The sequence below is a fragment of the Cynoglossus semilaevis genome, chromosome 2, assembly GCF_000523025.1.
Source record: "Cynoglossus semilaevis isolate Cse_v1.0 chromosome 2, Cse_v1.0, whole genome shotgun sequence".
NCBI lineage: Eukaryota > Metazoa > Chordata > Actinopteri > Pleuronectiformes > Cynoglossidae > Cynoglossus > Cynoglossus semilaevis.
This window is the reverse complement of record NC_024308.1, coordinates 17,682,038-17,695,172: the sequence shown is the minus strand read 5'-3', so window position 1 is coordinate 17,695,172 and position 13,135 is coordinate 17,682,038. Positions and strand designations below refer to the sequence as shown.

At 42.7% G+C, this 13,135-nt stretch overlaps 3 protein-coding genes across 3 annotated transcripts in view; 1 reads left to right on the top strand and 2 right to left on the bottom strand.

Annotated features, from left to right (window-relative positions):
- Nucleotides 1-737: 737 nt before the first annotated feature.
- org (oogenesis-related gene) lies at nt 738-3,239 on the bottom strand. Its single transcript, XM_008307072.3, has 6 exons — nt 3,080-3,239; nt 2,914-2,985; nt 2,620-2,839; nt 1,676-1,836; nt 1,454-1,561; nt 738-1,366 (listed from the first exon to the last, which is right to left on the bottom strand). The coding sequence occupies exons 1-6, from the start codon at nt 3,131-3,133 to the stop codon at nt 1,319-1,321; spliced, it is 663 nt and encodes a 220-aa protein (XP_008305294.1). The 5' UTR covers nt 3,134-3,239; the 3' UTR covers nt 738-1,318.
- Nucleotides 3,240-8,141: 4,902 nt separating this feature from the next.
- LOC103376708 (uncharacterized) lies at nt 8,142-11,911 on the top strand. The gene is made up of 4 exons (XM_008307190.3): nt 8,142-8,670; nt 8,897-9,009; nt 9,678-10,237; nt 10,780-11,911. The coding sequence occupies exons 1-4, from the start codon at nt 8,606-8,608 to the stop codon at nt 11,740-11,742; spliced, it is 1,701 nt and encodes a 566-aa protein (XP_008305412.1). The 5' UTR covers nt 8,142-8,605; the 3' UTR covers nt 11,743-11,911.
- A 755-nt stretch (nt 11,912-12,666) lies between these two features.
- Nucleotides 12,667-13,135, bottom strand: part of oaz1a (ornithine decarboxylase antizyme 1a) — a 4,559-nt gene continuing 4,090 nt past the window's right edge. The window contains 1 exon segment of the mRNA XM_008307074.3: nt 12,667-13,133. The gene's annotated coding sequence lies outside the window, so the exon portion shown is untranslated.

Genomic DNA, 13,135 nt, shown 5'->3' with positions numbered 1-13,135 from the left:
TAGGCGCTGCCACATAGAATCTAATACAAGTTCATACACAACATTGTTTAAGCTCTGCTGCTACAGTGCCTTAAAAAAAACCAAAACAATCATTAACATCCCCAGGAATGGCTTCCATTTTGTCCCTTGACATTCAATTGAGCTGCTAACCAAATAAAAAAACAAAACAAAAACTCCAAACTTGAGTCATGAATACATCACAGAGAACACAAACTTCTGTCAGTTATAGATAGAACTGCAGCTAGACAGGAAGTATATATGAGAAGGATGTGATGCAGCACATTACCAGGAGCTGGAACTCAGCCACAGTAATGGTTTGTGTGGCATCTGATGATTAGTTCTGAAACACACTTCAAGAATCACCGTGGTATTTTTCTGAAGCACTACACAGGACATTGCTTCAAATTCTAGAAAACACACATAACTGATGAAGTTCCAAACCACTTCCTGTCTGAACGTGGTGATCAATTTGGTTTGTTGCAGACTTTTGAAACATTCCACTATTAATGCATTTAAAAAATGGGAGAAAGAGCACTCTGTATTTTACCTCCTGTCAAAACATTGGAATAGGCTCTCTGTGGAGCCATCAAGGACACGACGGCAGATATGGGAACATGTTGAATTGGCAGAGCGGTATAAAGTTGATTAAATCTCCAAGATTAAAGCGTGCTCACAAATTTGTTATTGATGTTTTACAAGTTCATGTCCCTCCTGAATAAACAAGTATAAATCACAAATTCAAGTAACAGATGACATCCACACCATTGTTTACTCACTGAACCATGTTATTGCAAGACTGTACAATTGAGCCAAGCTTCATGAAGCCTCAATTGGCTGTCATCTAAGATTTGCAGTGAAATTTCCACATCTTCCTTCTTAGAAGGAATCTCAAAACGAGCTGATCTAAATCATTGATTCTTAACTCAAATACCATTTTAAATAGCATCTGTCAGTTGTTTCAAACCGAGAAGCAAACCATGTTGTGTTACATTAAGAATTAATGGCTGTCATTACAGTAACCAACATACGCAGGAAAGTTCAAATCCAACAACGAACAGACTGGTTTGAATACCAGACGTTACATTTAGTTCAACAGCAGTAGGCCTACAACAGTCCAGGTCCATAACTGACAGCCAGGTTACCGTATAGGCAATTGTATTTGTGCCTTTCGAGCAAGTGTCAAGTGACCAGTACGTCTATTCTGTTCTAATTACATACATCTTTACTGACATCTAGTGGGCAAACACGGCAGTGTCAGGGAACACATTTTATTGTACATGTTAAAGATACGTAACAACGAACAGACAACATTCAAACACTAAACACCAGGCAAAGAGTCCTGAGCTGGAGTAAATGGATCAATAACCTATGGGGGGAGGAAGGTGGGAGAAAGAAAAGTTAGTGGTTTAAATCCACTGCCAGTGTCTACCTCCTCGTCCTGAAACAGTCTTACCACATTTACATCTTCAATTACAACCAGGCCCTTCTCTGGAACCTCAATGTCACTCTCTGTATTGTTGCGCGAGTGGTATTCTTCACTCTCCGTCTCCACAGAACTGGGCTGAAAGGACAACAGAAAGTTCAGAAATCATGAAGCAAGGCAAAGAGGATTACTTAACAACAGACTCAGATTCTATTTCCAAAAGAAAACGCCAAATTGTTTTAGTCAATCCACCTCGTAGTCCGGATCTTCCTCTGGGCCGACATCCTCGGCTAGCTCCTGAGTGAGGGCTTCCACCCAGGTGGGATGGTCCTCGTCTTCCTCTTCATCCTCCAAGTCATCCTGCTTCCTCTTGCTGCCCTTTCCACATGGTTTAGTAGGAGACACTCTGATTTCTGTTGGGAAGTGTGATTCAGCAGTCAGCCACAAACCACCATTATGCTGCATATTTAATGGTAATTGGGGGGAAACATGACTCAGCAAGGAGTGAGTCATCCTCACAGTGGGTGAAGATGACAGTGATTGGGTACATTAGTCTTTGCAGCACAGTCAGAGTGGACAATGTTTTTAAAAATCCAAACTGGACTTTATTTTTCTAAACCTCATTAATCCTTTTATATAAAAAGGAAACAGTTCAATTCTTATGGAGGACATGTATATTGAAGCTTGATGTACAGTTTGAATTTACAACAGTAAATTATATGAAGGAAAGTGTTTAAAACATGGTCACACCTCAGTCCTCCAACAGCTCTGACCATGTGGATCATCTTTTGTACAACACTGACATTGATGTTTTTCTGAACAGAACAATGGCTGTCAAGATTTTGCAAATGTCAAATTTGAGTCAAAGCCATTGACTCATTGAAGCTTTGTTGCAGCTTTCTAAACTAGCTTGATCCAGCTCCAACCCTGAAACAATCTGGTCTTTAGACAAAGAGGTAAAGGGTAAGACAATCACAGAATAAAGAAAAAAAAACTCCATCAGCAATCATTTAACGTTTAGTTTGAATTTAGAACGTAAATAGCTTAGGGTTTTCTTTTCTCATCAGCTTACAATCCAATGCCCTTCCATGTCATGTGACACACTTGACCCAACGAAAACTGCATCCGGGTGGTGGACAAGGAACACGTGGTATTTCAAAATTTAAAACACTTTTAAAACACTAAATCAACAGTACCTGGAGTGAGAGCCCGGCCAATGCTGCTGGACACGGGGTAACCCAGGGCGCGTTGCACCCAGCGGGGCAGGATGGCCAGGAACAGGCGGGTGACCCGGTGCAGGCGCTTGCGGCCGATCAGACTCTGGCGTTCAGGGCTGGAAACAACCGCGTTAACGGCGGGCTGTTCCCTCGGCGGCCGGAAGCCCAGCACCCACCAAACTCCACGGTATGCCCGCACCTGTAGAAGACACCTTACCAGTGTAGTTAAGCGTTTCAATGATTAACGTGTGGTTATTTTTAAAAACACCCTACCACGAGGCCAAAAGGCCAAAAGAGACCACGCAGCAGGGAGCGAAAGACGCCGTCCTTCCTGACCACTCTGTCCTGAAGGTAGCGCAGACAATACAGAAAAATAAAAATCACAACCTGAATTCTAACTACAAAGTGGGGGAAAAAAAAACTCCACATCTGACCGTACCTCCGTGTTCTCCTCCTGCTGCTCCACAGAGTCTATGAGGATTTGCATGGTCATCCTGCGGTGGTTCTGAAGCCTGCTGGAGGAGGTGCCGGCCTGCACTGAACTGCTCCTGAAGGAGGAACACTTCGGAGAACACTGGCGTAGAGGAAATGTACCTGAAGTCACTGAGATTCAGCCAATCAGCTTCAGTAAAAGCACCTGCTTCAATCAGCGTCGACCAATAGAAGAGCCCCACCAATTATCCTGCACGGAAAGAGGTCACATGACCAGTTTAGGGCCAGCTCTCCATGTTTACTATGAACCAGGAAGACTGCGGTTGTTTGAGAAGATACAAACATTGGATGATAGAGGTGGAGGACTTGGATTATGCCAGAAAAATGTCACATTTGTATTTTAAGTTCATATCTGCAGCCAAACAACCGTAACTTAATTCATTTACAATTCAAATTGTTAAATTCATTTTTACAGGTCATTCAGAAGACAGATTACACCAAACGTGAAAGAAAACTGCAGCAAATAATAAAAAAATACCTCTGTTCAATTCTATGGTCTTACATTTGACATTTTTCAAGTGGGTGAAATGTTGATGGTAAGAAGAGTGTCTGCTGTTGTCTGTCCCAGAACTGATTATTATTACATTGTTCAGGAAGTCTGTATCAGACAAGCAGCTCTCTGTGTTACTGAGTGTCCTTGAAGTAGCTCTCAGTTTCAGAAAGGTCGCTGACCCCTGAATTAAATCAATCCATTTCTCTGCTCATGTCCTCTTCATTTTGGCAACAGCACTACGGGCGATTCATTTTCCTCATCAGTCCACAGTCTCTGCCATACAGGATGACAGAACAGCAACAGCATCAAGTTCAAACCAAGCGTGACCTCTGAGTCTGTAAGTGGTTTACAGAGGTGTTGCCAATGTAACAGTGGCATCTGTACTTTAGGTTTTTTTTTTAAATACCCACTTGTTCACAAAAAAAACAAACAATGCTCCAAACACTTGTTGTCATGTCAATTAACGTGGAGGAAGCAAAGTAAGAAGTTTGATAAGCCGGTGGCAGTCGGTAGAAATTAAAACTTTTTTTTCCTCCAAGATTCACAATCTCAATCTTTAATTTCCAGTCCTTTTCCAGTAGAACTCAAAGTCAGTTTCGTCAATTGATGAAATGTTTAGCGTATACTAAATGTGATCAACATCTACACTGACCAAAAGGACTGCAGCTGACAGGAAGTGATAACATAACCTGGTTGTGACGTCCTATGGACTGAAGAGCAAATACACTAATATAGGTTTTAAAGCACTTTCACCTAAAATATTTTTAGTCAATATTATTGCTGTTGTTGTGAATGAATGATATTAATGATTATGGCAGTTATCTGTGATCAGTATTGACGCTCTGTCTCAGACATCTGAGAGATAACAAGCTGTTGCTGCAGTGGTTTCAGCTCTTCAACATGAGAAGAGGTTTCAGCAGAGAGGCCCCGTCATTGTGCCTCCACTTGAGCAGATCTCTAATTGGTTTTCACTTCCGGCACTGGCTTGCATCACATTTACGTATGAGTTGTTGTGTTTGGCGGAGGCCAACGTGTGTGACGATGTATAAAAGCCGCCTCAAATCAGTTTTCACCTCACAAGCTTCAGGAGCAGAAAGGACGACTCGCAGAAACATGGACAAGGACACAGTAACACGGACGTTCAGCATCGGAACAATAAGCAGCAGAAGCAGGGATTCAGATGATTTCTCCACAGCACGCAGACACAGCAGCGCAGGCATCCGGGCGCTTCTCTGGGCTACGAGCAGTGCAAAGTCCTTTGGTTGTTCTCTGGGATCGGACTCACAGACCAGCAGAGACACTGTTTTTCCCAACATCCTAACACCGGGCAGCATCCCACAGTTCACCATCCCTAGTCTGTCTGTGCAGAGTGGCCTGAGATCAGCACACAAGGCTAAGGAGGAAGAAGATGTGGAGTCTGAGGAAAGTGTGGGGAGCTCTGTTACAGAGCAGGAGTCGTCTGTGTCTCTGTCTGTGTCTGTGTCCTCCACTACTTCATCAGCCATCTCAACATCCAGTCTGAATTTGGTTATATCTGACCGCAGAGCCGAGCGGAGTGTCTCTGACCCTTTGATGCAGAGGAAGTCCGGCCTCCATTGGCAGGGCTCCTACCCATGCCCCGAGGCCCAACACAGCATGGACCCTGCCAGCAGAGCGGCGCTCTCCCTGCCTCACCTGATGAAAGTCACCACTCCGTATGGTTTCATCACTCTGAGCCAGAGCCCTCAGATGGCAAGTGAAGAGACACTTCTCTGCAAGACAGGCCCACAGCGCTTAACAAAGGACACGGAGACCGCAGCCTGGTTTGGGACGGCTCCTAACACTAGGACTGAAAACACTGGTGCTGACTGCTCTTATAAGTCTGAAGCCAAAAAGACCTTTTCTCAAGACTCATCTGACCTGCAAACTCCAGAAATATCACTGAAGTCAGGCAGGAAAGATTCCTGTTCCTCTTTCAGCAGCACAACGGTGCCAGTTGGTCCTGCAGCCAGACACAGAGACGGAAAACTAAAGAAACGGTTTTATCAGGTTATAAAAAAACACTTCACTTCCTCACAGTAGGAGGAAACATTTGCACTGGATAAATCAGGGACAGGGAACGCCACATTCCTCGCGTAAAAGGAATTTCATGTCATGTCAAAAACATCTAAAATATTAATATTTTGAAGAAACTTAGAAATATGTAACTGTGGTTGTTAGACTGGGAAGAATAAAACAGCATGAGTTCTGCAGAAAAAAAATGTTGTTTGTGTTATTTTTAAATATCACTGTTACAATTGACCAAGGTTTTTAACTAAATGTGTAAATTAGCAGCGAGTGAGTCGCAGTTAATAAATTCCTCCAACGCTGCCATGGTCTTAAAGGTCACATGTCTGGTAAAATATGTCTCCTCAGTGAGTCTGAATGTGTGTTGACGTGTCCCTCAGGCGTACAACCCAAGATGTCCTTCTTCCTTTTTAGCATATGAAGAGGTTGAGTGGAGAGGCCTTTAATGATGGCTTCCTAATGCATGTTTACAGCCTGAGCTCTCAACTCTCCCACACAGAATTTAAGAGCTAAACATCTTAATGACGCACGGCGCTTGTCTTTTATAGACTCAATTGTCCCTGAACGCCAGAATAGATCAAGGTGATGTAGATTTATAATCACCTCTCTTGTTGTGCATGTACGTGGCGTCACCCGTTTTACATTGTGAATTGAACTTCATTTTAAGTTCGCTAACAATTCACTATAAATTGTTTAAGAAAGAGTCTGCAGTGTTAGTTGATGTTCACCCTAGTACAGTGGTTCCCAAACTCACTAGACATTTTGGGCGACCGCATTTGGCGCCGCGACCCCAAGGTTAAAAAACCCTAATAGCCCTAGTAGCTACAGGCTACAGTGTGTTTAACTGGACATCTCAGAGTGAGGCAAAACAAATCAAAAGTACTTTAAATAAAGCTTTCCAAGAGGAAACGTTCGATCTATGGAAGCACCAATACTGATGCCACTATCGTACTCGTAACCGATGTAACGACCCGATATGCCATACTCCCGATACTCCTTCAGTACTTACTTCCATCAGTATGTCAACAATGTCCACAGCTTGGAGATGTTTTAGCATCAAGGACAAGGACAACAGCAAAACGTTCTGTAAGATTTGTTCTCCTACAATACCAGCAAAAAGACCAGCCCTAACACTGAATACACTGATGTTCTGTCTCAGTTTAACAGAACTGTGGACACATGAAGAGTTTACACTTTAGTGAGTCACTTATTCAAAATTTAAAAAAAAGTTCAAAATGTTAAGTCAACATTTGAAAACGTCCCTTTCTGGCCTCTTTGTCTTGTGGCTGGACGATGTTGTTGCGTCATCCAGCCACAGTGGTGCACCTCCTCCTAATGATCATATCCTTTCATAGAGATGCTGATCTTCTGTACGAGGTGTAAATATACAACACATTATTATCAGTAGACCATTGACAAAGAGGACGTGTTAGTCATTGTAGGCAGGAGCACTTCAGCAGCACACACTCACAAACACACTCAGTGCATGACATCACTAATAATGATGTGTGATTGTTACTACTATTATATCACAGAACAGCATTGACACAGGTGTTGTTCCACTGATACCATTAGAACATCAACCCTCCTTACGTTTCCTACATCTGTGTCTTCATTAAACTGGCACTTGATAAATGTCATCCAGGCCTGAGGCGGCTGTTGTCTGTTGATTATAAATATTAATGCCACTTGAAGTCTGCAGTGTTTCTCCATGCCCTCCACCCACTCAGACACCAACACCAACCTCCATGTGTAACATTATTGTCTGTCTTCCGGTGTGGTTTTACCAAAGGTTCCATGTCAAAAGCACCATGTATGACATCTGGAGGATATGTGCAAAGATGTAAGAACCTTGACTTCCTCAGATGTCTCCTCTTATGATGATGTATTGACCTTGAGTCTTGGTACCGTTTAAATTGGAATGAAAAAACAAACACATTTCTCAGCGTATTTTATGTTATATATTTTAAAGAAGAAGAAAAACTGGTCACTTGATAATTCTAAATTGTTTTTAAATCAATTTCTAAAATATATTTTATCTTATGGCAGAATGTTTTAGACAAGTACCTCAAGGATAAGTAGGTATAGTTTCTTAGATTTGTATGTACAGTATATGTTTACAGATTGGGATTGTAAATAATAAGGAAGTGAAAATATGGCCCGTGGAACTGTTAACCTGTGATAGGTGCACGAAATACAACTGCAGTGTAGTGAAGTACAGTGTAGTGCACTGTTTCCCAAACTTTTTTTCTGGGGACTCATATTTAAGTCACAAACCTTTGCGACCAAAAAAAGTCAATAGACAATATTCGTAAACTCCTGGTAAACATGATGTGAGACAAAACAAAAAAAAATCTCTTGCGACCCACCTGAGGGTCACAACCCAGTCTTTGGGAAACAGTAGTGTAGTGTATAGTGCAATATAGTGTAGTATAGTGTAGTGTAGTGTAGTGTAGTGTAGTAGTTCAGTTCAGTTTAAATTCCATTTCATTTGACTTTATCTCTTTTCTCATTTTCTCAGAACAGCGGAGGTTCTGAGTTGAAGCATCACAGCAGCTGCTGCAGATGAAGGTGATGAAGTGCCTCAGTCACAGGTGGAGTCTTCACATGACAAAAGTAGATCAACTGTAATCTGAGGAAATGAAGTCTCTCTGTTTCAACTTCTTTTCCTTTTTCTGTCACACTGAGGGTAGCTCAGAGAACTTCCTCGTAAGAGATGCTGCTTTCCGGTGCCAACCTCAGATAGACCAAAGCTGACTGAAAATTTTAACACATGCACGGGAAGGGGGGGCGGGGGGAGGGAGGAGACGGTGACACTGAAAGAACAGGAAGTCTCGGTGAGAATTTTGAGTTAGTCACCCGTTTGAGCAGCACAAGACATCTCTCAGTGACAGCATCAGAGGTGTTAGGTGTTATTAACTCCACAGTTTCCAGATGGCGTCTGGTTCAACCTCCGGGGCAGAGGAGCCGCCACCAGCACTGCCTATCAAACAGCACAGGTAAAACCCAACCATCAACAGTTTTTTTTTTACATTTCTAACACTGATGAACATGTGAACGATTAAAGAGGTTTTTATGATAATAAGTCTCATTGATGCTACGGCTAAACTTTAGCCTTTTGTGAAAGTTTAATTGAAAACCTTTATTTTTATGCAACAGTCCAGACATATATGTAGTAGAAGGGTAAAGAAAAATATATATATATATTTTTTTTTTTCCTCACAGAGTTAGCGTGGAGTCTGAATCCTGTGCATTGCTCAGCCCTGTTGGAGTCAACGACGTGTTCATCGAACCCAGAGAGTGTCTGGCGGCTCATTGTCCTATACACCAGCGTTACGGTTAGTTCTCACTACCACACACTAACAAAAATAAAACACTACAGAAAAAAAAGAACCCAACACTGTTTCACATCACTTGACTTTTTGGCCAGCTGCTGGCTGAGATAGTGAAGAAGAGAGGGTATCCAACCACAGGGCTGTGGCTCACTTCATGTCACAGCTAATGTGAAGTGAAAGATTCTCACATGCTTACCACATCCATTCTGTTAAATATTTTGTCTACTGCAAATGAATCATTAATATTTGTTTTGTGCTTCTGAGCATGCATAAAAATTCAAGATTCAAAACTGTCATGATTTTTTTTAAAGGAAGATTTGCACACATTAAGAAGGTGAAATAAAGGCTTAGAATAAAAGTGGGGGAAAGATACATCAGTTGGTTATTCAGTTTTATATTAGTCACTCTCACAAATCAACCTAACCAGTGGTTAATGCTAGAATAATCCACACACAGACACCTGTTGCCAAACAACGAAACAGAGTAAAGTTTACAACTTCCTCTTTTCTTTGAATTACCTTTTAAACCAATTCATTCAATTTCAGTCTTAGATCTTTACTGACAGGGTGTATTAATGCAGGTTGGAGGAAACAAGCTCCACCCATGACTATCCATGACTGAACGGTCAGCTCTCTTCAATTCTGAACCAGAATTCCTCCCTTGTGTCTTAGATTCCTCTCAACACCAGCAGAGATTCTTCTCAGACAGAACTCCACCTCCAGTTCCAAGGAAGAGGTTCGTTCGAACGCTCTCCTTCCCTGCCACCAGTTTGTCTCTACAATGTCCACAGTCTCCCTTGTCTCCTGTGCTGAAGAACCCTCAAAACTTTGACAACCCGTTGTACATGCTGGCACCCATACCCAACCACTGTTTCCATCAGTGTCCTGAAGAGCTAGGGCCAGCTAGGAAGTCTGCCTCCTACTGGTCCTCCTTCTCCCTGCTGTCCTTTGACACCGCAGATGAACACCTGTCCCTCCTGCTCAGCTCCTGTGACGACCACAGCGCCCTCTATCAGGTCATTCAGCAGTGTCATCTGCTCTGCCTGAGAAGTTTGTCACAGAGCCTGGAGTCCAGGATCCTGCTGAGAGATGAAGGTGCAGATAACCATCTTAGCTCGTACCAGCCTCGTGACTTCCTGCTGCAATCAGACAGTCAGCCGACGGAGGTCGGAGACCGTGTTTACCACAGTCTACAGAGCCACAGGTTCCCAGGGAGGAGGCTCGCCTTAAAGGTACAGCTGCACCTCTTTGTTCAACTTCTGTCTGCTAATGTAGTTGTCTTGAAAAGCTTTGACCATTTTAATTACCATATCTCCAGTGTGGAGCTAATTTGATTAGGACTTTCAACAAGTTCCATCATGATGACACATCGATTTCGGAGTAAAATACTTCCAGCCCCTCCTCACAGCCCTGATTTATCTCTGCCCCCTAAACTGAAGGAATATTTGAAAGCAATTTGATTTTAGTCCTAAGATAAAGCACACATTGTTGATAAGAGGCATTCATGATTCTACAAAGACAGAATTCCTGAATGAAACCACTCTTAGCCAAAGTGCCTAGACTTAAATGGTGAATATGAAGAAAATCACTTTTTTAGTTCAACAAAACAAAGTTTGACTAACACTAAGTAGATTTTTGCGCTACAGTAAAAAACCAGTTCAACTTGCATCAGTGTTGTCAAACATCCTCTCAAACAGATGTGTGTATGATAAAAAAAAGTAATGGTTTCCTGCATCTAACCTCTAACACCATGGTTTTTCATCTTTCTCTTCAGGTGCACGATCATGCAACTGACAATCCACTCAAACACCAGCCACCACACGTCAACGTGCAGAACACAGTAGCTCACTTTAGGCCTGGAATTGATGTATCAGAGTGCACTACTGCTAACCCTCCAGGTGGGGGCATGGCAGAGTATTCTACAGCTCCTGTCGATGCTCTGACCACAGTGGAGTGTCTTCTCCAGAAAGGCCTGACCGTCAGCGTGGAGAGAGACCTGCCCCAGGCCACTCTGGAGGACTTGGTCCAGGAACGTAGCCTGATGCGGGGTTCAGAGGGTCTGGACTGGGGCAGGATGCTGTGCATTCTGTTGCAGCAGATATTACTGGGTTCACAGCATCTGTACGACACCAGTGGCACCGTTCCTGACCTTAGACCTCAGAAGATCTTTCTAGTGTGGCCATACAGGGAGACAAGTGAGGGTCTGAAGACCGGCAGAATGAAAGAGGACATGGAGTGGCCTGGAGAAAAGAGGAAAGGAACAGTCCACATGTTATGGAGGACTTGTGGCTCCCCTCGTGTTGTTATAGGCCCACAGTCTTCTGATCTGGTTGCTCCTCCTCACTCCCTGATATCCCAGATTAGTTCTCTGATTAAATACTTTTTGGGCACACAGTCTGCACGCCCAGACGCTGACCAAAGTCTGGTCCAGGACTCGTGCCAAGAAGTCCTGTTTGACCTCTCCTCCCTGCTGCAAAATGACAACAACAGACTCCAATTAGCAGACGCGGTGGTCATGCTTCAGGTGCGTCTGTGGGGTCCACCCGTCTCACTCTACAAAGACACAGCAGCTGTCCACAACTGGCTGATGGTCAAACGAGCTCTGCTACTGACCAGGCTGGCAGAGAGAGGGCTGAGCCCAGAAAGACCAGCTTTGGACTGGGAGCAGTGTATGTGTCTGCAGTACCTGTCATCCACCAACCCAGAGACCATCGTGGCTGTGGCCAGTCAGACGTGAAGACAGACTCTTGTCCTTTACGCTCATCTCAGAGCAGAAATGACATCTGACTGAGAAATGGCCGTATCAGACAGCCACCAGTCATTTTCTCTTCATTTTTGGCTCTTCTTGGTTTCTGTTGAAATCCTTTCATGAAAATGGATCTGGTGAAAATATATTGTGTGCTCTACTTGTTTGTTCTCTCATATTTCTTTCACAAAACACAGCCATGGGTAGTTAACTACTTAGTGACCATCACGACTATAACAGACATTGAAAACATCAGTAGGTTTGAACTGTTGGACCATCAAATGTGCTGAGTTACTTATTCACAAACCTTCAGTTACAGTCTTACATACTGTACTTCCTCTACCCAAACACTAACAAAGAGATCATAAAAACAAGTCCAGGTCCAGGCAGAAAGGAATCTTAGTATTAATAATACCAACATATCAACAGTCCACACATACTGTTGACCAAGAACGTCAGTGGAAATTCATGAAAACTGTAACCCACAGTATCGTATGTCTGTCTAAACTTGCATCAGACTTCTGATCCTACAGTGCCATGAACCTCCAGTTTCACCACAAGTCACGATTCACATACTGTACATCAGTACCTGTCACTCACCTACACAGTGGTAACATGGTCTAGTACTAGATCTAGATGAAAACACCAGAAGAGCTTGACCTACATTTCCAGGCCATAATGAAGGCTAAAAAGATCCTAAAAAAACAACACAAACAAAAAACAGCAACTGCAGCAGTAACATCATACAGTGTCTGTCAGGGTTTCTCACACACACGCTTACCTTTTTCTTTATGATTCCAGTTCACTCTACAACCTTGTTCCTACAAAACAAAGAAAATGTTACTTGTCTGCACATACATCCGAGTGACCAATCACAGACGAACTCCTCAGGGTCACAGAGCACAGACACCAAAGTGTAGGTGGATAATTTTATTAAGTACAGTTACAACATGCAGATTTTAAAGTGAATTAAAACAAATGAAAATCATGCACATTAAAAAAAATAATCAAAACCTTAAACCAAATGACAACTAAGAAAACATCTACTTACAAGAGTAAGATGAATTTAAAATCTATTATAAATATTACACTGTCGACTTGATCAGGTGCGTGGGGACTGGCAGGAAACTAGGGCTACACTTAATGAAAGGAAATACAGTGGTGAGGACAGAGAGCCCAGCTATTAAATGGGCACTTGCTTTACATTCCTGGTATATTAACATTTTACCCTAGTGCAAATCATGAAACACAGCACGTGGTAGGTGAAGTTAAACGAAAAACAAACCTCTTACAGGAAACCTCAACCAAACTGAAACTTGAATATTATTTATTTTCAAACAGAAAAAAGACTGATGTGAACATTTGTAACTGCTCATAGTTATTT